The 22,067-nt window shown below is 37.6% G+C and overlaps 1 protein-coding gene and 1 long non-coding RNA gene across 2 annotated transcripts; one reads left to right on the top strand and one right to left on the bottom strand.

The window, feature by feature from the left end:
* Nucleotides 1–1,983: 1,983 nt before the first annotated feature.
* LOC143888159 (UDP-galactose/UDP-glucose transporter 2-like) lies at nt 1,984–6,526 on the bottom strand. The gene is made up of 7 exons (XM_077392493.1): nt 6,105–6,526; nt 5,041–5,069; nt 4,711–4,912; nt 4,006–4,248; nt 3,797–3,898; nt 2,794–2,901; nt 1,984–2,686 (listed from the first exon to the last, which is right to left on the bottom strand). Exons 1-7 carry the CDS (start codon nt 6,228–6,230, stop codon nt 2,432–2,434), a joined length of 1,065 nt encoding a protein of 354 aa, XP_077248608.1. The 5' UTR covers nt 6,231–6,526; the 3' UTR covers nt 1,984–2,431.
* Nucleotides 6,527–9,274: 2,748 nt separating this feature from the next.
* On the top strand, nt 9,275–21,710 carry LOC143888158 (uncharacterized). The gene is made up of 3 exons (XR_013254491.1): nt 9,275–9,431; nt 20,781–20,934; nt 21,029–21,710. It is a non-coding gene; the product is annotated as an uncharacterized LOC143888158 (long non-coding RNA).
* The last annotated feature ends 357 nt before the right edge of the window (nt 21,711–22,067 follow it).

Below are 22,067 nucleotides of genomic sequence, written 5' to 3'. Positions count from 1 at the left end.
GAGATCCAGGAATTTAAAATATTGATATCCAAGCGGCCCCTTGATGTTTTGAAACAAAGTCCATGATCAGCGTTGACATCATCTAAATTAGTGGGGTGCATGCAGTACACTATACAAAAGCAGGGTAGCTAACCTAACCCTGTGGTATTTTTAAAAGATAAAATTATCCAAGCAGGGCATCAAATCCCAGAACAGCTTATCCCAATATTTCTATCCCCGCCGAGACGGACCCATGATTTGTGGTGCTCTGGCGACCCACTTGCCTTTACCCGTTTAAAGTGCTTTAAGAATGCTTTACAGCAAAATCCAATCTTCTCCATTGCTCTTCCCTTTCTCTTCTTTATTTTACATTTATTTCATGTTTAAGGAAATACAAGCTCTTGTGCCCATTATTATTTTTCTTTGGTGTCGCCTTTTTCACTGACAAATTCCTTAATGGTGGATTAATTAAATAATGATTGAACTCCGTTCCAAAACAGTTAACCCTGCCCACATTTTCAATCCATTGCCAACCCAATCAACCTACTATTCTCGGGATTTAAGTCAAATGCATTTGTACATCTTTCTTACTCTTGTTTAATTTACTACCTAAGTTGGCTTAAGAGAAGAAGAAATATTCTACTAACCATAGTCTTCTGACAATTACCAATGTGGAGACCGACACCGAAATTTCCCAAAACCGAAATGGTCATTTATTTCGGCCAAAATTTCTGTTTTTCCGAAATTTGACCCAAAAAATCTGCTTTTTTTAATATTAATTTAATATTTCACCGAAATTACCGAAAATTCGGCCGAAATTTAATATTGAATAAAATATTGGTTTTGGGTTTTGTACCAGATTTCGACCGAAATTTTAAACCTTGGTTACTTCATCTATTTATTTGTATTTTGATAAATTCGAATCAAAATAAATGAAGAGAAAAGATTTAGATTTTCAAGATGAAAGCAACCTTGACAATGTTGGTCAGCTATCTTTTTATCCAGTGAGTTTTAATATTATTATTAGTTTAAGCAACTGGCTAATCCCATGCACAGGATCCAATCCAGTTACAGTGTCAAAAAATATCCTTAGAATGGGTCAGTCCACCGATAGATTGAGGTGAATAGGAACGCTTGAAGACCTGGACTTCATCTGTTATTTAGAACAATCTCTTTTCATCAGCATATTAAAATTAATGTTACCCGGAGTTTTGTCTGACTTATGTTGCCCAAAGATTAACAATTTCTTACTAAGATGGGAGTAATCTAAGGTGAGCAATTACTAATTTCTTATTAAAAAAGGACAACTTGGTTTATGTTGACTTAGTATTTGTCTTAGTTTGACAGCTTTCTAGTTGGGTGGGAAGTTCACTTCTGAAGCTAAATTCTTATCATTTTTAAAATTAAGGGTGGGGAAGTGGATGTGGAGTTTTTTGCCTTCAAAATCTAACATTAAATCTTATATAAATCTCTAAAACTTAAAATTTTAATCAGCCACAAAGTCCTCTTTATTACTTGTAACGCTTAACTTATCCTAATCCTTCATCTCTAACATGAAATAACCATCTATCTTTGTAACATTTCTTCTTTGCTTCCAGTGAGGCTTATCACATGTTTCATGCTGACTTTCGATGAATACTCGTATTTTATCTTTACTTCTTTTTTAATAAGAACTTTTTCACTTCCCTTATTTTACTTTTTAGACCACTTGTTTTCGCTTATGTTTCGGGCTGCAAATGTGACAAATCCAAATCAAAATCTTCTCTGCATCCAACGGGCCCCCGAAGAAAGTTGATGATTTTCTTTTTCAGCGGCAATTAAAACTGCATTGCTCGTAACCAACAGTGCTTTGTTTTAATTAGGAGTGATGGGACCACATAGCAACACAGGTTGAGTATAGGTAAAGATATAACATATGAGTGCCCCCTTTGTAACAAAAAAAGCCTGCTACCAGACCCCAGCTATTATTATATATAGTGAAAGTAAACAACCAACCCAAAAAAATGTCTAATATATGCCTTTATCTTTCTACCTTTGCAGTTTCTTAACACTTCATCTTTTAAAGAAGATGCAACAATATGATTTCAATACAAGAAAGAGGAGATTAAGAAAACAGCAAAAGAATCTCCTAAACTATGAGAGAGAGAGAGAGAGAATAGTAAAATATTGCTTTACCTTCAATATGATCAAAACAGAAAGCTACCTGCATGCATTTTTTTCACATTATTTCTTTTTTCCTTGGTCAAATTACTACCCAAACCTCCTTTCCAACAGCCCCACAAGCTGAAACTGCTAATATTAGTTTTCTTATAACGCTGTTTGTTCCCAAGGCGAGCAGTTCTATTTTACTTTTTTTTCTTTTTCTTTTTTCTGTTCTTTTTTTTTTGAATGGCTACTTTTTCTCTGATATTCCTTTTCCCTTCACTCCCCCAAAAAAATGAAAAAAAAAAAATCAAACAAGGGGACTGCTTTCTTCTTCACCATTATGTATGTGGGCCTCCTCATCATCCTCCTCTTTGTAGGGCTTTCCAGTCTTGGAAACGGTGGGGTTGGGTGTTCGAGAGGTTTTGGTATTATTATCGGGCAGAAGTTTCAAGACAATCCCCATTGCTATGAGCAAAAGCCCCGACCCGTGTTGTTCAGTCAAGGGCTTGGTGAATATCAGGTAAGAAAGTAGAAGGGTCACTGCCTTTCTAGCCGTAGTCACCTGCCACACACACGATCAAAATGTGGAGGTGCGTATCATGGAGTAAGCGTGGGCTAACATATATATGGCTTTTGCTTGGAAAGAAAAAAAGAGAGGAGTGGAGTTACCATAGCTGTGGTGGCTGCCCCAAATAGAGCGATGAGGGACAATACTGAGACTTGGCCCACAAATGTGGCCATGGCTTCGAAAACCAACACCACGTATACATAAAGATGCTGCAAAAGGAATGAAGATTAGAAAAGAACCCAACTGTTTGGATTGCGGGAATTTTCTAGAAAAGCTTGAAAATGAAAAAGATTACTAAGATTTCCTACTTTTATTACACGCGAAAAAAGTAATGAATCAACCCAATTCAATATTTATTTTGAGTGACCTTCAAATTTATGATGTTATCTCTCCACATTGTTAGAATATATGAGATCTCACCGTTGGATTGGGTGTAGATCTCTCCGTTGGATCGTCTTGATGGGAATTAAGCAAGAAGGTTAAATGAGGTAACCTAGACAGATTAGGTAATTGGTTAGATTAGGCAACTAAGCTATACGTGGTAATTAGGTCAAATTAGGATGTTTCTATACCTATCTCTTTCGATAGTTATCTTGATTTCATTCTATGTTTATGTGGTTAATTGTAATCATCCAAAATTTAGTGAAACTTTCAATTTTGTCAAAATTATTCATAATCATATTATTTTCCTCTTAATTGTGGTTTAGAAAAAATTTCTTGCAATCCAAACAGGGCAAAATAAATTTCTCTTTATTTTAAATTTTGCATGCAAGTTTGATGCTGTCAATGGTCAGCTTTCTGTAATTTGTTTCAACGTTTTACCATTTCAAGCGTGTCCTAATTAATGAAACCCACTTCCTAGTCCGCACCATTGGAGAAGATTTGATTATTTATGTAGAGATGGTCAACCCAACTAGCGATATCTACGAGGAATCCTCTTCAGGGGAGGTTGGTAGCGTATTACGCACTGTGCATGAGATGGGAATTTCCTTTCCAGCTAGGCTAAGGATAGACTTTATAAGTAGGATGAGAAAACCACTTCTGATCACGAGTTTTTGAAGAAATGTTTGTAAATTGTAATGGAGTGAGAAACTGAAATTGTACCTCGGAGCAGGAATTCCAGGCCTTGAAAAGCTCTCCCGTCAAAACCATTGGTGGGATTAAGAAAGGAAGCCCAACAACAGTTGAGCAGAAGAGCATCTCCATCTGTCGGTAGGAGGAAAACAGTATAGACAGCATGAAATGCATGTCAATGAAGAGTGAAAATTGGGATAAAATTAAAAAAAACAAACAAGAAATTAAGATTTTTTTACCTGAGTGGTTTCGGGATTCATGGTAAAGATGGCTTCTTGCAAATTACCCAGAAAAGCGTCCATGACTAGAGCACCAGAAACCATTACTACCCCAATAACACTGAAATTTGGAGATGTGTGGGCGTCTGCCAATGTGAAAAGGATCAGACCCACAACCAGAAGAATGGCAGAGACATATTCATAGAGTGGATATTTCCGTCTGATACCGGGAATGAAAGCCCCCATTATCATCACAGGCAAGACCTGTGTTCCAGCAAAAAAAAAATAGAGACAACACTCAGAAAATTATGGAATTCTTGCATCAGTATACATATTTTCCAACACAAAAAAAGAGATCACTTCAAATCACAATTCAAGAACATCAGTTTCTTATGTATCTGAAAATGAAATCCAAGGATAGAAAACCAGTCAAATTGAAAATTCCAAACATTCGACAGTCATACATATCAATGGAGCCCAACATCAGAGAATCATGTCCGACAACAATCATGCCTGTATATACATTTTGTATCCATCTTCTAACAATTTTAAAACATCAATGGACATACTTATTTAATGAACTCTACAACGACACCAATCAGTAAAAGCTTATTTCATACCAAATTATATATTTCTTAAAATCAAAATCAATGAGTCCTTGTGGCAGATTTTGCAAGGGATTTGCTCAAATTGCAGTCTTTGATCAAATAGAATTTGTTCAATTACCTTGGTAGATTTGAACATGAGCTGGGCAGGGTAATTAAGAAAAGCCAAAGACCCTTTTGTCAGTCCATGAGATCCCATCAGAACTGCAGAGAGCTTCACATAAGTCTTCCATGGATTCACCATCTGCTTTGTAGTGAAACCTTGCAAGTATATGAGTATCAGATAGACAAAGCCCTGTACAAAGGTAAAGTACCACCCATAGCTGGAACCAAAAAAGGGCAAAATTATCAGCAAATCCAGGAAAAAAAAAAGATGATGGAACAAATATCCACAAGCTAAAAAGATGATGAAAATTGGGGGTTTGACTAGTAAGAGTAACGGGTAAAGAACCTGAATTGTAGACGATTATACACATATTCCTGCAATAAAACCAACCAAACCAGAGTGAAATCATCCATGTAATTTAAAACGCAGTGGAATGTCATAAAAGTAAAATTTGTGAGGGATTTGACATTTCGACCAAATGCTTCATGAAAATAAAAATGAACATTGTTCAACAATAAATAATTTTATATTCTGCAGTGATCTTTTTGTGCAAATTTTACCTTCACATAATTCTCACATAGAGATTACAAGGATCACATGATTCAATGAAAACATAATCGAATTTGATATAGGAACTTCTAAAATTTCATGTATTTCTGATGAATTCTTACTAAATGTTCCTAGAGATATTTTCTCCCAGACTTTACCTTGATGAAATTCACCGATAAATCTTATGCAGTGAAATCAAGCAGAATAGTAAAATTCTCACCAATTTTACACTTGTAACTCAAAGATATCAGGAAAAAGGCCCTAATGTACTCTAGAGAAATGCTTTATTTCTAATATCAGTCTTCAAAAAAAAAACAGATCAAGGGAACAGGGGACAGAAAAATGCAGAAAAGGATCAAGAGAAGTCTCCTCGTTTATGCTATGAAAATCCTCTCCGAAAACTGATTTTAGAATAGATTTCACGGTTCATACAAGAAAAGAGTAAAAAAGAAGAAAGAAGACAGGGAAAAAAACAAATCAATAAAAAAAAAAAAAAAAAAACAAGGAAAACTCGCTTTCTACTGAGATTAGAGAACTGACAAATGCACACACACACCAAAAAAAAAAAAAAAAAAAGCCGGAGACAGAAAAAAGAAGCCGAACAGTAACCATTGAATCGAGGAAAATAATCACAAGATCACGATTCCGAAAGAAAATCTTCAATACGGACAAAAAAAAAAAAAAAAAACAATTACAAGATCACGATTTAGAAAGAAAATCTTCAATAGAGACAGAAAAAGAAACAATCACAATATCACGATTCCGAAAAAAAAAATCCTAAATAGAAACAAATGAGTAAAAGAAAAATTTTAAATCTAATCCGGATATAGAAGGAACAAGATCTGAAGAACAACACTAACCTCGCAGATTCCATTAACGAGGTATCCAAAGAAGAAACCAGAAGAACAGATTAGAAATTGTTTCCATTTCGGACGGTCCGAAAGAGAAATCCCGAACAGAGTCCGAACTTGCTCTTCTGTCTTCATCTCTCACACGTCTCCAATCGAACAAAAGCAAAGATGCAGATAATATGAAGAAAAAGAAGAAGAATACGACGAAGACTGATTTCCGTTACAGCATCAGAAACGAAAGAATTTTCTACTTCTGATGTTGCATGTGAGAAAAGCGAATACTTTTCTTCTGATCTCAGCTTCTTCTCTATCTTTGCTTTAATAGAGAAAAAAGAGAGAGGTGGAAAATAGTTAGGGCTTCGGACCTTTCAATTTCCATTTCTGGTTCGAAAGAGGAGGGTTTCAAGGAAAAAGTTAGCACGAGGGAGCGAAGGTATTAAGTAAGACAGAGAGAGGCTCTAATTTTTCGCGTTTTATTACGCCTCGATATATTATGCGTTCTTTTCGCGATAAGATACGCTCGCTGTTACTACTGTATTTTGTGCCACTGGACATACAGCTGGATAGTAAAATGATCCAATCGTGATTAGTTGAAAATAAAAAATAATCAACGGTTCACATTCTATTGACGAAACTATGTTCATTTGAGGGGTGGAATCGGGGTCAGAATCGGGATCTGATTCCAATCCCGCCCTATTCTGTACACTTGATGGTGTTTAACGGCAGACGAAAACTTTATTCACATGCCCTAACATTTTACGTTAAAAGGGGTCGATTTAACTATTTAAGATATATGTGTGACGATTTATCACCGCCCTTTATTGAAATAAAATTTTAATTTTAATTTTGTTCTCGTTCCATTTAAAGGAGAATCGGAATAGGAATCGGAATATGATATTATTTCCCCAATCCAAAAACAGCCTAATTTTATCTTACCAGTTACCATGGGATGTCCTTTCCGGATGCAACCAAGACCACACAGCCTAATTTTATCTTACCCATGGGATGTCCCTTCCGGATTGGACCAAAACCATGGCCTATGAACAATTTTAGCGATTTTATGGGACGAACCCAAAATTGCCTCTATCATTGATAGACCATGGTGAGGGTGACTTCGTGCAGTCATTGTCTTCAATTTGTGTGACTCTGTAACATTGGTTCATCATGTGGAGCCCATCGGACTGGACTACTAAGAGACCTTTCAAAACAATTCGTTTATAGAGACAGAGTAAAATTAGCTCTTTTTACTAATTGGCAATTACCATTTTGGGAATTGTAAGAGTGAAGCGGTAGTCTCTTATTGCCAGGCACAGCAGGGCCCACCCAGAGCAATATCATTAATACTCAGATGAATAGTAAGGAGAAACTTTATTATAAAATCGACTCAGATTTGCTACTTAATTTGGGGTGCTAAATTAAACCTTCGCATATGAAATATCGCACGCCTTGAAATTGGAAAAAACAGGCTGAAGAGATACAACGGGTATGTATGGCTACGGTAACGTAGGAAGAGTGCGCAACTTGTGAAGTAGGATTCTTTTCGTATTTCCTTGAGAGAGACTCAATAAAAGCCAAAATTACAGGCGAAAAGCCTTCAACACGTGAAAATATCAGTGCGGAGAGTTGCATTCGCTGGGCCGCTGGTTGAGTTTTTGTCACTGAGTATGAATATATGATGTCATGATCTAGTGTGCCAAAGAATAATAATCCATAAATGGACAAGAAGGACCGCCCCTTACAGTGATGATCCAAAACGTTCACGTGGCGGACTGTCCTTTGAAATGAAAATTCAAGATGATCCTATCCCCTGTCCATTGTGCTCAGTTCTCTCATCGGGAAAGAAAATGAAAGGGAAGTGAAAGGAAGGAAATTGACGTGGCAGAAAGGAAAGTGAAGGAAAAGAAACCTGACAGAAAACCTGTCTGATGAGCGTTTCGTTGCACAGAAACCTAGCAGAAACCTCACCTAAACTAACAAATTACAGAAATATGTGTTTCGTTGCAGGAAAACTCAAAAGAAGCCTGTTAAACAGAAATTGTAACAAACTAACATGCAGAATGATGCCGACATAGAACCTAGTTTAAAATAAGTGAGTCAAACCCTCTAAAGTCAATCAAAATAAGAAAACCATGACAAACAGAAGCTGAACAATAACAATGCCAATCAAATTGTCACAGATATAGAGTTGGCAAGATAGAATTGCCAGAATAAGAACAAACCTAATAAGAAGCCCTACAACCGGCTGCTAATAGCAACTTCGGATGAAGAGGACCTGCAACATAAATGCCAAAACCCACTATCAACAACAAAAAACAAAGACCCTATTTTGTAATCGAAAAACCCTAGATCAAAATTTTAAAAATGTAGCTATAAAATGCCAATACGCAAAATCTATGAAAGCAAATGCCAAAACCTAACTCAACATAAGAATCAAAAACTATAAAATGAAAACAATAAACCCATCTGTTAAAGATAATCACAATAACCCTATCTCACCCTATTTTCCTAACCCAACATATGAAAATCACAAAACGAAAACCCTTAACTCATCTATTAAAAGTAAAATCTATGAAACCCATCTATTTAAAGTAAAAAAAAAATCAGAAAAACTCTATTTCCGAGGTTAAAGACGACTGAAAAATAGGGAAAAAACAGATTGAGAGAGATAGAATGTTACCTGGAAGCTTCAGAGGGTGGACGAGGAATGATGGAGATAGAGCGTCCCAAGGTTGGAGACAGAGCGTCCCGAGATTGAAGACGACCAGTCGAAGTGCGATTTTTTTCTCCGTCTATAGCTTCGTCAGTCGGGGAAAAGTGAAAGAAAAGAGGGTTTTCCGATACCAGGACTCGGAAATGGGGGAAGAGTAAAGTCGGGGAAACCCAATTTACACGTAATTTTTTTAATTTTCCACGTATGATTTAAAAGTTCCCGCGGAAACTAACAGAACATCGGAAAAAAACGGTTTCTGTTGAAAAAAAAGAAGGTAGTGTTTCCGTGGAAAAGCAAGGGGAAAGAAAACAAAAGAACATAGCATTGGAGATTTTGTTATTAAATGTGGATAATTACATTCTATTCTCAACCGTCCATTTATATACCAAATAATCAGAGGGTGAGGATTGTTCGATTTGAAAGCAATGTTTTTGTTGGTATGCAAGATCCATAGTGGGGCCCACAGATGAATGGCCATCACTGAAAAGATGGTCCTACACCTTTGTTGGCTCATATTACAAAACCCGTTGTTAGAGGAGTGAAGACTAGGGCAGAGGAGGGGGTTTGTGTGGAAAGGAATTGGGCTTCTACAGAATGAATTGAAGAGTGCGTGACGAGTGCAAACGGTTTGCTTTTTTACACTTAATTATATTTTCTTTTACTGTTGTTCATTTTCGCCTTTTCATGTTGTGTTTGTTTGGAAATGCATGCAATTTTGGATCTCTGTTTATTTGAAGAAATATGTTATGTTGCGTGATTGGCCTTAACATATAGATAAACAAAGGAAAAGATAGAAAAAGAGGGGGAGAAAGCTTGATGGGAAGCAACCTGCAGTTCAAGAGAGGAATCATTTGAAACAGAAGTTTCTTAATGTTGATTGTAAAGTTCTCTACTTTTTTATTGGCATTTTGTATGATTTTTTTTTTTTTTTGAACAACACGTTTGACTTTAAGTTGTTATGTTCTTCAAAAATAACGATCACGACCATTCGAACCTCATTTTCAAAATCCGTTGTGATCAAGGTTGGAAGGAAATATGATATTTTGTAAAGGTACATTGAAAAAAATGGAATTTTGAAATGTGTCGGAAAAATCAAGATTATCCTTGGCAGTGTGTGAATCATTGTTATTGCTATCGAGTCTCATATTTTTCTCCACCAAAGATCAACGCTTTCAAGATTCAACTTTCCTTCAACTCCGCACATTTTCTCGATTACTATGTTGATTTTGTTCGAGCCTTCTGCAAATCGTCACTGCCCTTCCATCAATTTCAAAACAAGTGCTTTGATCTTTCAAAAATCATCATTTGTGGAATCCAACATCTCTTAAGATGCAACTATGGTGTAGGATCGATGTCTCTGATACCACTTGTCATGTGCCTAATTGTGCCTAATTGGCCTTATCACAAATAAACAAAGAAAAGATGGAAAAAGAAGGGATGGAAGGTTGATTCGAGGCAACCAAAACTACTAACATGTTAATTTGATGGGAACCATGATCTCTCGAAACACTAGTTTCTTTATGTTCTAAAATTTTCTTTATTTTATTAAAATACAATTGCTTAACTAGAAGTTCAAAGGTAGTGCCACATCATCAATGTTAGGTACCTATCCGATATGCCAAAAGCCCCAAGACTGATGGAACGTGTTAGATTAAGCCCTTTAAACATGCCCCCATTTCCACGGGTTGCCACTTCCTCAGCGGCCCACTCTATGGTAATTCTCACTTTGACAGCTTTTACCCTTACCTTTTTTTTTTTTTTCGGGTAGCACTTTCCATAGCTTGCACCTTCCTCAGCGGCCCACTATGTGGTAACTTTCACTTTGACGGCTTTCACTGTTGACTTTTATGAGGTAACCCTTTCCATGTAGTCCACTGCATAGTTTGCCCCTTTCGTGACACAAACACATGAAGTAATGGATGCTCTGATACCAAATGTTAGGTGCCTAAACAATATGCCATAAGCCCCAAAGCTGATGGAATGTGTTAGGCTAGGCCCTTTAAAGCTGTCCCATACGAGGCTGAGTTCCACCTAGTCTCACACCTAGGCAAGCGCATCCTTGGCGGTCCGCTCTGTGGTAACTTTCACTCTGGCATTTTTACCAGGTAGACCTTCCAGTTAGTCCTCTCCACGGGTCGCCGCCTCTTCTGTGACCTGAACACAGGACGTGATGGCAGCCTGATACCGAATGTTATTAAACCCTTTAAGACTGTCCCATACCAGGTTTTGTCCCACCTTCCCCCATACTTAGTCATGCCCCCGCTTAGGACCGTAACGCAATGTTTAAAGAACTCTATCATGACGCAATGTCTTACCTCTTAAGCAAATGCATCTAGATGTGTTCTGATTTTCATGGCTCTGGGTGTTAGGTGATGGGATTCTCCTGAATATTATTATCTTTTTGTATATTTTGGAGTATGTGCTTGGTTTACAAGGAGTTTCATTAGAACTTTTAGTGATAGAAGCACGCCTTTATTAGAGTTAGTGGAATGATGAAGAGATTAATTACTCACTAGGCCATGGCAAGCAAGGATTTTAGAGGCATCAAGGAACAGAGTTTGGGTCATGAGTGGATGGAAATGGTTAAAGTAGCCAAAGAATAACAACGTAAGTTTCTTCATAGGAGATGCCATGAGGGGCTTTATTAAGTTCAGTTTCAATGGAAGCTTACCGGGAAATCTGAGGTCAACAGGCATTAGAAGGGTGTTTAAAGACAATATAGAACAAGTTAGCTCCGTTTGAGTCCTTTCAGTATAAAAGTTGAATGACATTCAAACTCGATATTGTTGGACAATACCAATGTTGTTTGGTAGGTAATCTAGACATAAATTCTTGGTGGAGGGTGACTTTCTAAATGTAGTAGCATGGGCATTGAGAAGAGTCCAAGTTGTGGAGATTGGCAAGCTATCGTTGATGAGATCTTGGACTTGGCACATGGGGTTCATGTGCCCCATGTGCCTCTCAGTTATGTTTTGAGGGTAAGAAGCGACATAGTGTACACACATTGTGAAGGAGTGGGAAGTCTGAAATGTATATTGGGCAAGCTCCACAACTTGTGAAGTAATTTATTTTTTTCTCTACCAGTAAACTTGTTATTAATTAAAAGGAATAGGGTTTGTAATTGTTTTTTTGGGGCAAGGACTTTTGGAGGACTGTTGTGACTTGTGAACGACTCTTGAAATATGGCATTGCCACACCAGGTTTGCATTTTTTACCCTTTTTACTTCGATCAATTAAAATATAAAATGAGGTAGCATAGAATGGACACACTCATACATGTGTTACACAAATACACTCAACACCCTCTAAAGGCGCGAACTATCACAAGTTAAATCATAACAAACACAACAAGGAAACATTAGTAATCTCCTATATTTAGGCCATGTTCATTTAAGATAATTACAACCGATTGTGAGTGCCTAACTGATTATTGGACTTAAATTTAAATGTCATTTTGAGTCCAATAATCGGTTAGGTACTCACAATCGGTTGCCATAATCTTAAACTAACAGGGCCTTAGACAACCTCTCTGGTTAAAGGATCAGCTTTCACGTCCACTTCTCTACGAATATGATTGAAAGAAGTCTAAATGTCTTCCTTTTATCAAGGATCTCTTGATTCTATATGCCAACTCTGTGAAAACTTAAACTCACTCTTGACCCATCTAATCATATTAGCGAATCTCTCTCAATCTCTAAAGGTCTTATAAAATAGGTAGAGACCTAAGAAGGGCTTGTGGGGGCCTTCTTTGTTTCATTTTGAGTTAGCTTGGTTAGAGGAGCCTTCTCTCAAAGAGAAGCTCCAAGCGTGGTGGGAAGACTCTCACGGTAACACACTTTCTAGATTTGGCAAAACACAGATTTTGTTAAATCCATACATAAAATCTGGGCCAATGAGGTGTTGGAAGAAGTTGATAAGAGGAAGTCGAGTATCATTTCTAGTATGAATGCAATTGATGGAATCTTTTGAGTCTGTTTCACTTAGCACACTGTCTAGATTTGGCAAAAAAAAATTAGATTTGTTAAATCCATACCTAAAATCTGGGCCAAGGAGGTGTTTGGAGAAGTTGGTTAGAGGAAGTCGTGTACAATATCTAGGATGCATGAAGTTGATGAAATCTTTGAGTCTGGTTCAGTGTCGAAAGACGAAACAATGAAAAAATCTCAGATTCAAGAAGAATGTAATTGTATTGTCCTCTATGATTGAAATGAAAACAGAGATCCATAACAAAATGGATTAAAGCGGCGGACAAAAAATGACATCTTTCATAGCATTGCTAGTGCCAGACTACACAATATTGGGGATCAATCTCTTACTTGATGGGGTCAAGGTTGAGGACTGTGCCACCATGACCTCTGGAATTGTTTCTTTCGTTGTATTCTTCGGAGAAGCAGATTTTCTCTACTCTTGATGAGATCAAAGATAGGTTGCTTGACTCTTGTTTCTAGAGAAAGCGTAGAAAAGCTTATTAATAATATTATAGAGGAAATCAGGGCTTCACTCTTCTCCATGAGAAGAGATAAAAGCGCTTGGGCCAACTGGTTTTTGCATGACTTTCTTTCAAAGGAGACATTTTAGCTATGTTTGAGGATTTTTTTTTTTGAAGGTGGGCAGTCTTGATGAAGGCTTGGGGAATACTTTCATTGCGCTCATTCCTAAGATTGAGGGAGCTAACAAACTTTTGGATTTTGTCTCCAAATAATCTGGTAGGTAGTGGGTACAAGATTTTGGCGTAAGTACCGACGGATAGTGCTTATTTTAAAATCACAGAATGCTTTCATTTAAGGCAGACAAATGCTTTCATTTAACTGCAAATAAGTGTTGCTTATTATCAAAGAAATGAGATTCATGGGATTTTATGTAAAATTGATATAGAAAAAGCTTATGTTAGAGAAGAGTGGAGTTGCCTTGATTATCTATGGGAAGAATGGGTTTCATAGATGAGTGGGGGAGTTGGCTGAAAAGGTGCATGTCGTCGACTTGGTGTTTGATTCAGGAAAAATGGGTTCCCTACGGTTCTTTTTAGAATAACCAGAGGTTTGCATTAGTGACGCAGAGCTGAAAACCGTCACTTTCAAAACAGGATATTGCTCGGTAAATCAAAGGGCTATTGTAGTCATTTCCCCTTAAAAGGGATATTTTTTCATTCCATAGAAGATGTTGGATGTTTCTGTCCAGGAAAAAAAATGCCCTTCCCAACTGATTTAAGTGAGGGCTAGAATGGTCTTTTAGCCTACACGCTTGAATATAAATAAGAAAGAGAAAATGTAATTGGGGGACTTTTGGAAATTAGGAAACAAAATTGGATCTGAGAAGCTAGTTTGGAGCTCCATCGTCCAGCTGAGGAAGAAGGAGCCTCTAGTTCACAGAATTTCTTAGTTGAGGAGGGAAACCATAGCTCTTCACGTCCTTACTTAGAAATTATCTGTGTATCCTTGTTGTAGACAAGGGTTCATACATTGTAGGGATTCGGTAAGCTCCATTTGTCCCATCGATTGGAGTGTGATTTCTGAATTTCTATTCTATCCATGCGTGTTTGATTGAAATTCCTATACATATTCATAAAAATAATTAGAAATATGAGATTTCTGTGAATTCTTCTTACCCTGTTCGGTTCCTTTAAGATAAAACCCTTGCACAATTGTATGAAGAATTTAACCTAGTTCTGGACTGAATTAGAAGCCACAGAGGAAAGGTCAAGATTGGAATAAATTCCTCTTCGAATACGGTCCAAATTCTTTGCCAAATTGTGTTGTGGCTGATCCGAGCCAATAAATGTCAGATCCTTAATTTCCCTTGGTTTTAGTTGTGTAAAGGAACTGAGTAGAAATTCTTGGGGTCTTAAAAGGAAATAATAGTTCAGCCTTCAAGCTGTTTGTAAGAAGGTGTGATTCGAAAAAAAAACAAAAGAAAAAAATTATTGATCCGATTTGATTTGTGCTTCTTCCGATTGTGTGCTCTACATCAATTAGGGAGATCGTCTATGTCCATTTCTGTTTAAAGTTTATATCATGACAGATTCTCTGTGTAGAATGATGGACGAAGCCAGATATTATAGTCCTATTGAAGGGTTTAAGATTGGCCAGTCTAGAGTGAAAATTACACATTTGCATTATGCGAATGGCATTTTGTTTTTTAGTAACCCTGATATGTGGAAGATCAAAATCTGAAACGATTCTTGATGTTACGAAGCATGTACATGGCAACGAATTAATTTGAAGCAAAAACCGACCCATTTTTATTCACGAAGAAGGGTTTGAAACCGTATCAAACATCGATCTCTAAATCAGATAAGATTTTGCAGGTGCATAGCCCTTGAGGGGGCTATTCAAACCCTAGGGAGTGAGGACCCGATGGCACTTGCTGATATCAATGTCCCTGTAATGCTGACATTAGCACGCACATGTATGGCCACCCTAGGGGTCCTTGTTGTTTCTGTTGCTCTATTGATGCCTTAGATCGTGTAAAAGAGCTCTGATACCAGGTTGGTTTTCAAGTTTAGGGTTTGATGCAATAAGATGGTGAAGAAGAAACAAGCCAGGAGTAGAATAGAGAACAATATGGACAGACATTACAAAAGAAAATTACATAAATACCCCATATGGGGTCAACTAACTATAACATAATACAAAGCTAATAATTTTCAATGGAAGAGTACTTATCCATTCACACCAAATTCAGCTATCAGCAAGCCATCATATTCTCCTAATCTTCCTTCTAAAGCACTAGGTCAAGCTTTGATTCCGTTTCAGCCAAATAAACTTTTCTCCTGATCTCAAGCAACTGCATAAAATGATAGCGCAATTTTCCTCCAACTAAGGCAATGTCCGGTGCTTTTGTGGTAGAGGTAAGGGTCAATATTTCTTCCTCGTGCCCTAAAATTCATGAGGAGGAAGGACTTGAAGAAAATCAGATCACGGTGAAGATCCTCACATGCTTGAAACTACCGAAGTCGGAGATTATTTGTTGCAAGAAGATTAACATGGCCAAAGCTTGGTTGCGCTTGGCAGGTGTGTTACAACTTACAACCTTAAGAAACATGAAGAAAATTGGCTGTCACAACATATTCACCACAACATGCACTATTGGAGGTCGGCTTTGCAAGTTGATTGTAGACTCCAGAAGTTGTGAGAATGTTATCTCACAAGATGCTTTCCAAAAGATTTCCTTGATGGATGAACCGTATCCTCAACCATACACTCTGGCATGGTTGAACAATTTTAATGAGGTTCAAGTTACTAAACAGTATTTTGTACATTTTTTCTATTGGAGACAACTATAAAGATGTTGTGTGGTGTGATATTATATAGATAGATGGGTGTGATATTATATAGATAGATGCAAGCCATGTGTTGCTTGTCCATCCATGGCAATTTGATCGTAACACTCAACATGATAGTTGGAATAATACGTATGCCTTCTACCCATGGTTTTAAATTTCGACCGAAATCCGAAATTCGGTGGAGACCGACACCGAAATCACGAAAACCCGAAACGGTATTTTATTTCGGCCGAAATTTTGGAATTTCGGTTGACCTGTTTTTATTTATTTATTTAATATTTCACCGAAATTTAATATTGAATAAAATATTCTTTTCTTTGTTTCGCCGGATTTCGGCCGAAATTTTGAAATTTCAGGGTTCCGAAACCGGTACCGAAACTGAAATTTTAAACCATTCTTCTACCAAGATTAAAACTAGTTCAGATTAGTGCCATCTAAAGGTTTCAGGAAAGCGCCTCAAAGAAGTAAGAGTACGATGTGTTTGTCTAACATTGAGTTAGAGGATGAAGATTATGTTGTGTTTGCTTATAAATAAAAAAATTATGTTGTGTTTGCTTTTGTGTCTACAGGGCACTTGGAAGGTAGTGATGATGTTTCCAGTGTTCTGCAGTGTGTTAAGCCTATTTGGAGGAATTTTCAGATGTATTCCAATTAATATTTAATGCAAGCAAGGGAAGAGAAATAAAAGAAACATAGAAGAAAGAGAAGAAAAGAGAAGAAGAAGAGGAGAAGGATAAGAAATTAAGAATAGAGGAGAAAGAGGGGAAGAAGGAGGAAGAAGGATAAGAAATTAAGAATAGAGGAGAAAGAGGGGAAGAAGGAGGAAGAAGAAATCTGGGGGAGAAATTCTCAATCAATCTTATGTGATAGAAAATACATGAAATCAGCCTCATGTGCACATGAAGTGTCAAAGAAGTATGGTGATGTATTTCCAGAGGAATTGCCTTCATCATTACCATCCATGCGCAATGCACAACATCTGATTGACCTTATGCTTGATGCTACCATTCCAAACCGCTCATATTATAGGATGTCATCATGACGAGTTGATGGCACAAGAAGAAGAGTTGTTAGAGAAAGGCCAAATTAGAGAGAGCACTAGTCTTTTTGCAGTCCCAACTCTATTGGTTCCAATGAAGAATGGTTCATGGCTTGTGTGCATTGATAGCAGGGCTATAAATATGATAACGGTCAAGTATCATTTTCCTGATAAATTATATGGTGGCCGACCGTGTGGTGAAAAGGGCAGAGAGAGAAAAAGCCTGCCACCCTTGATTTCTGATCCAAGGAAAAGTAAAAAAAGGGGGCTTTTCTTGGATCAAAAATCAAGGGAGGGAGGGTTTTCTTTCTCCAAACTTTACGTCACATGGTCGACCACCATATAAAATCTCCATTTTCCTATACCAATGTTGAATGACATGCTAGATGAACTTAGTGGAGCCTAAATATTCTCTAAGATTGATGTTAAGAGCGGATATTATCATATTCACATTCAGTCAGGGAATGAATGGAAGAAAGACCTTAAAAACAAAAACAGGTTATCTGGTGAATGGTCATGCTGTTTGGACTGTGCAATGTTCCCAACCATAGTTTAAAACTCCCCCGCAGGCCGCATCATCGTCCACTCTCCCTAGTCGACTACCTTTTGTCTTGCCTGAGATCTTGTCCGAGTCCGCGTTTGTCCTACAAACTCAATCAAAACTCCTTTGACTAATAATTTATGACCGTGTCAACCAAGTACCCAGCTGCGACAATGGAGTACTCGACCACGTCATGTTGACTAGGATTTGCTTTGGCTCCGTTTTGACCGCAGCCGCATTTCGAAGCACTGTGCCCAACACCTTCATAAGGTTGTTGAATGAAGTGTTGTGACCATTCATAGGCGGATTCGTGGTGGTTGATTTTGCTGACATACTCATCTTTAGTAAGAGTATGGATTCCATCTTCAATGTTTACAGGATGGCTTGGAGACACTACAGCGAGAGTTGTTTTCTAACCTTAAGAAGTACATTTTGGTGACTTCTAAGATAGCATTTATTGGATATGAGGTGTCCAGTAATGGGATCAATCTGGATGCTGCAAAAGTGCAAGTAGTTGAAAAGTGGTCAGCATCTAAAATTCTTCATGAGTTAAGATCTTTCCATGGACTTGCTAGTTTTTAGCAGAGATTTGGTAAGATCAAGATGATGGTCGACAATGATAGTAATCTGGTTGTGGATGGTTATTACTTCAAGGGGAATTATTTCTACATTCCCACCGCTTCACTCAGAAAGTAATCATCAAAGAGGCATATATTTTTTTTTTGAATGATTCCGTCAGAGAGGCACATAGTGCTAGGCACTTTAAAAAAAGATAGGGCCGTTTCTTTGGTAAAGGAAACATTCTTTTGGCCGAGCCTAGATTGTGATATTTCACTTTATGTCATAAAGTACCATACTTCCCAGATGTCCCAAGGGAGTTCCAACCTATGATGGGATCTATATACCATTCTATATTCCTTCTTATCCGTGGGTGGAGGTTTCTATGGACTTTGTGCTATGTTTGCCTTGGACTTCCAAGGGTGGAGAGTGCATATTTGTTGTCATGAACTGTTTCTCGAAGATGGCTCACTTCATTCCATGCAAAACAGCACACGATATAGGAAAGACCTCCATCTCTTATTTAAAGAGGTGGCCAGATATCACAGGTTACCGTAGATTATAGTATCATATCAGGATAGAAAATTCAGGAGTTCCTTTTGGAGCATTTTACGGCGGCCCGACTTGGAACCGTCTTGATGTTTAGTAGTTCATATCATCCTCAAATAGATGGTGGTGAATCAGATATTGGGAAATATGTTGTGGTCTCATGTGAAAGTGATGGAAAATTAGGATTCAGCTTTTCCAAAGATTGATTTTGAGTTCAATTGTTCAAAGAATCGTACTACAATGTTCTTGCATTCCAGGTTGTTCTTAGTAGAAATCCATGGGGACCACTTGATCTTTTACCCATTCCTAGTCCTGAGAAATGAGGTGATCATTGAGGATTTGGTAGCAATTCATCAATTACGGGCTAGTACTGAGGCTGGCTATGCAAAGTATAACAAACTTGCCAACTGTATCGTCGAGAACTCACATTTGAAGTAGGTGACTAAGTATGAGTATATTTATTGAAGGAAAATTATCCTAGTAGTATCACAAACTCAAACCCAAGAAGATTGGTCCATGTGAAATCCTCAAGAAGATAAACAATAACACCTACAAGGTGAAGTTACCTTCTGATCTACATGTTAGCAGCACATTCAATGTTAAACACCTCTCTAGAAGGTGAGAACTTGAGGGCTAGTTCTTTTCAAGAGGAGGTGATTGATGAAGTGCAACCGCATATTGAGGTTGAAGAGGAGACAGAGCAACAAGTGTAGAGATTTGAGCATCCCAAAGTGGTGTAAACATATGCTAGAAGGTTCTTTGAAGAGAAATTCGTTTGTGATACGGGAATTTTCATTTCCATGAAGATGAATTCATTTGTGATGACATGGATGCTGATTTCTCGTTTATAATTGAAAGGTTCCTTGATTGTGAAGCTAGAATTTTGCAAGCATATGCTTAAATTCTGCAAACATCCCAATTCTTGATTCAATAGTCACCAAGAGGCTAGCGTGATTTCTACATAGACTTTCTTCCACTTGCCCCACCTTGTACCTGATTATCAGAATTCTAACCCTTTCCAGTCTATAGGAGAGCTTAAGGAGCTAGAAATGATCATCCCCACGACCCCAATACCCCACACAACAGCACGTCCTGGAAAGATTGTTCTTCTAGGCCTCCTTGCTTCATTGACTTTGGGGGGACCTAATAGGTCTTTCCTTCAATTTCTCTAGGGTTTAAATTGTCCTTTTATGAGGGCTGGAAATGAAGGTTAAACAAAATTTTCCTTTCATTTACCCAAAGTCCCTTGAATTGCTACCATCTTATTAAAGCTGTAGCTTAACATTCATGAATCTATCGTGTCCAAGTGATGACATGAAAATTAGTTGAAGTCTAACATCGCACGGGTGGGCTGATCTGTACAATCTTCGAATGCTTCTCATGGAATTCCCTATCACACATATTAGGCCAGCAACCTATCACTGATTGTATGAAGCATTTAAGTTTGGTTGGTTACCACAAGCTCAAAGAAATTTAGACAAAATATTTGAGTTAGATTGTGATGCTTATAAAGTGGGAATTTGGTCTATTTTGAGCTAATCTTTGAAACCTTTTGGGTATTCTATTGAAAAGTTAACTTGAGTCAAATTCAAGTACTCTACTTACAGTATTAAGTTATATGTCGTTATTCGAGCTTTGCTAAATTGGCAGCAATACTTGATTAAATGGGATTTTGTTCTATACTTTGATCATGAGATGCTAAAATATTTGAATAGCCAGCATAAATTGAGCCCTATGTATGCTAAGTGGGTGAGTTATTTGCTAGCTTTCACCTTCACCCTTAGACATAAATTGAGAACTCATAACAATATAAGATATGCTTTGAGTATTAGAAGTGCTTTGTTATATTACGAGGGTTGATTTTCTTTGATTTGGATTGTTAAAAGAAATGCTCTTATATGATGATTGTTTTGAAAAATTTATGTCTGATGTTGAGCAAGGTGAAAAACTTGAGTTTTTACTCGTTGATGGGTACTTATTTAAGTGAAACTATTTATGTATTCTAGGCACTTCCGGACGAGTAAATATTTTGCTTGAAATGCGTACTGAAGGGCATTTTGGCAATGGCAGAACTGTTGCAATAGTGAAAGAAATTTTTTATTGCCCAAATCTCGATAGAGATGTGCAGAAGTTTGTGCAAAAGTTTTGGGGTTTTCAAAGGTAAAAAAGGAGCGTGTCAAATGCTTACTTTATACTCTATTGCTTATTTCCCCTAATCTGTGGACTGATATAATTTTATGGATTTTGTTCTTAGCCTTCCGCAGATGCTGCGAGGTTGGGATAGCGTTTTGGTTGTTGTGGACAAGTTCTCCAAGATGGCTCACTTCAGGCTTTGCAAAACCACTCAATGCAAGTCAAGTTCACTTCTGGGAAGTTGTTCGTTATCATGGCTTGCCAAAGGTCGTTACTTTGGGCAAAAATTCAGAGTTCATTGGGCACTTTTGGAGAACCTTGTAGTAAAAATTAGGGAGTAATTTGAATTTTTGTAGTCCTTATCATCCACAAAGCGATGGTCAAGCAGAAGTTGTCCACTGGAGACTTGATAACATGTTGCATGCTCAGGTGAAGGTACTGCGAGGAAAAAGACAAGAAGAAAAGATGAGCTCTTGCTTGGATCTGTGATTATTTCCTTCGCTCTGATACACTGAATAAAGTAGTAGAGAGGAGATTCGGCCCAAGCCTCGCAAACGAAACTAGAGAATGGAGAATTGAAGTCGTGGCTGCTACTACTTTTCTCCCTTTGATAAAGATCACTCACACAAAATCTAAGTATGCCTTGTGTATTGTTAACAAACTATTGAATATATAGAGGGATTGTAAAGTCTTCCATAAAGACTTATATACACTTTGTTACTGTGTATATAAGTAGCCCATGTTCCACAATAGGTTGCCTACTTACTATATTTCCTGGGATATAATATTTAACCGTATTTCTTTACATCTCCAAAATGCTGCACATCAGGGTACTCTGTCATACTCTAAGCTATCTAGCCTTCTATGCCCTTCCACATGCGTAGTATTTCAAATCCAATCACAAAAGCAGGTGGGCCAAGAGGCCTACGCCTGTGAAATCAAGCTCTAAATGCACCGAGCCAACATGTGCTGTTTTCTTCTGAGAACCCAAGAGAACCCCTGCAACCCACAGAAAATCCCAAACATCCAAATTAGAGATATGATCCCACAGGAGGCACAACAAGATTGTCCACACAGTCTACTAGAAGATTTGGAGAAAACCATGACACATGCAAATCCACTGCACACATGAAAACATGGTCATGAGTTCACACGAGGTC

This window comes from Tasmannia lanceolata, unplaced genomic scaffold, assembly GCF_043159265.1.
Source record: "Tasmannia lanceolata isolate RefF3 unplaced genomic scaffold, GAP_Taslan_0.1 ptg000012l, whole genome shotgun sequence".
Lineage (NCBI taxonomy): Eukaryota > Viridiplantae > Streptophyta > Magnoliopsida > Canellales > Winteraceae > Tasmannia > Tasmannia lanceolata.
This window is presented reverse-complemented; position numbering and strand designations above follow the sequence as displayed.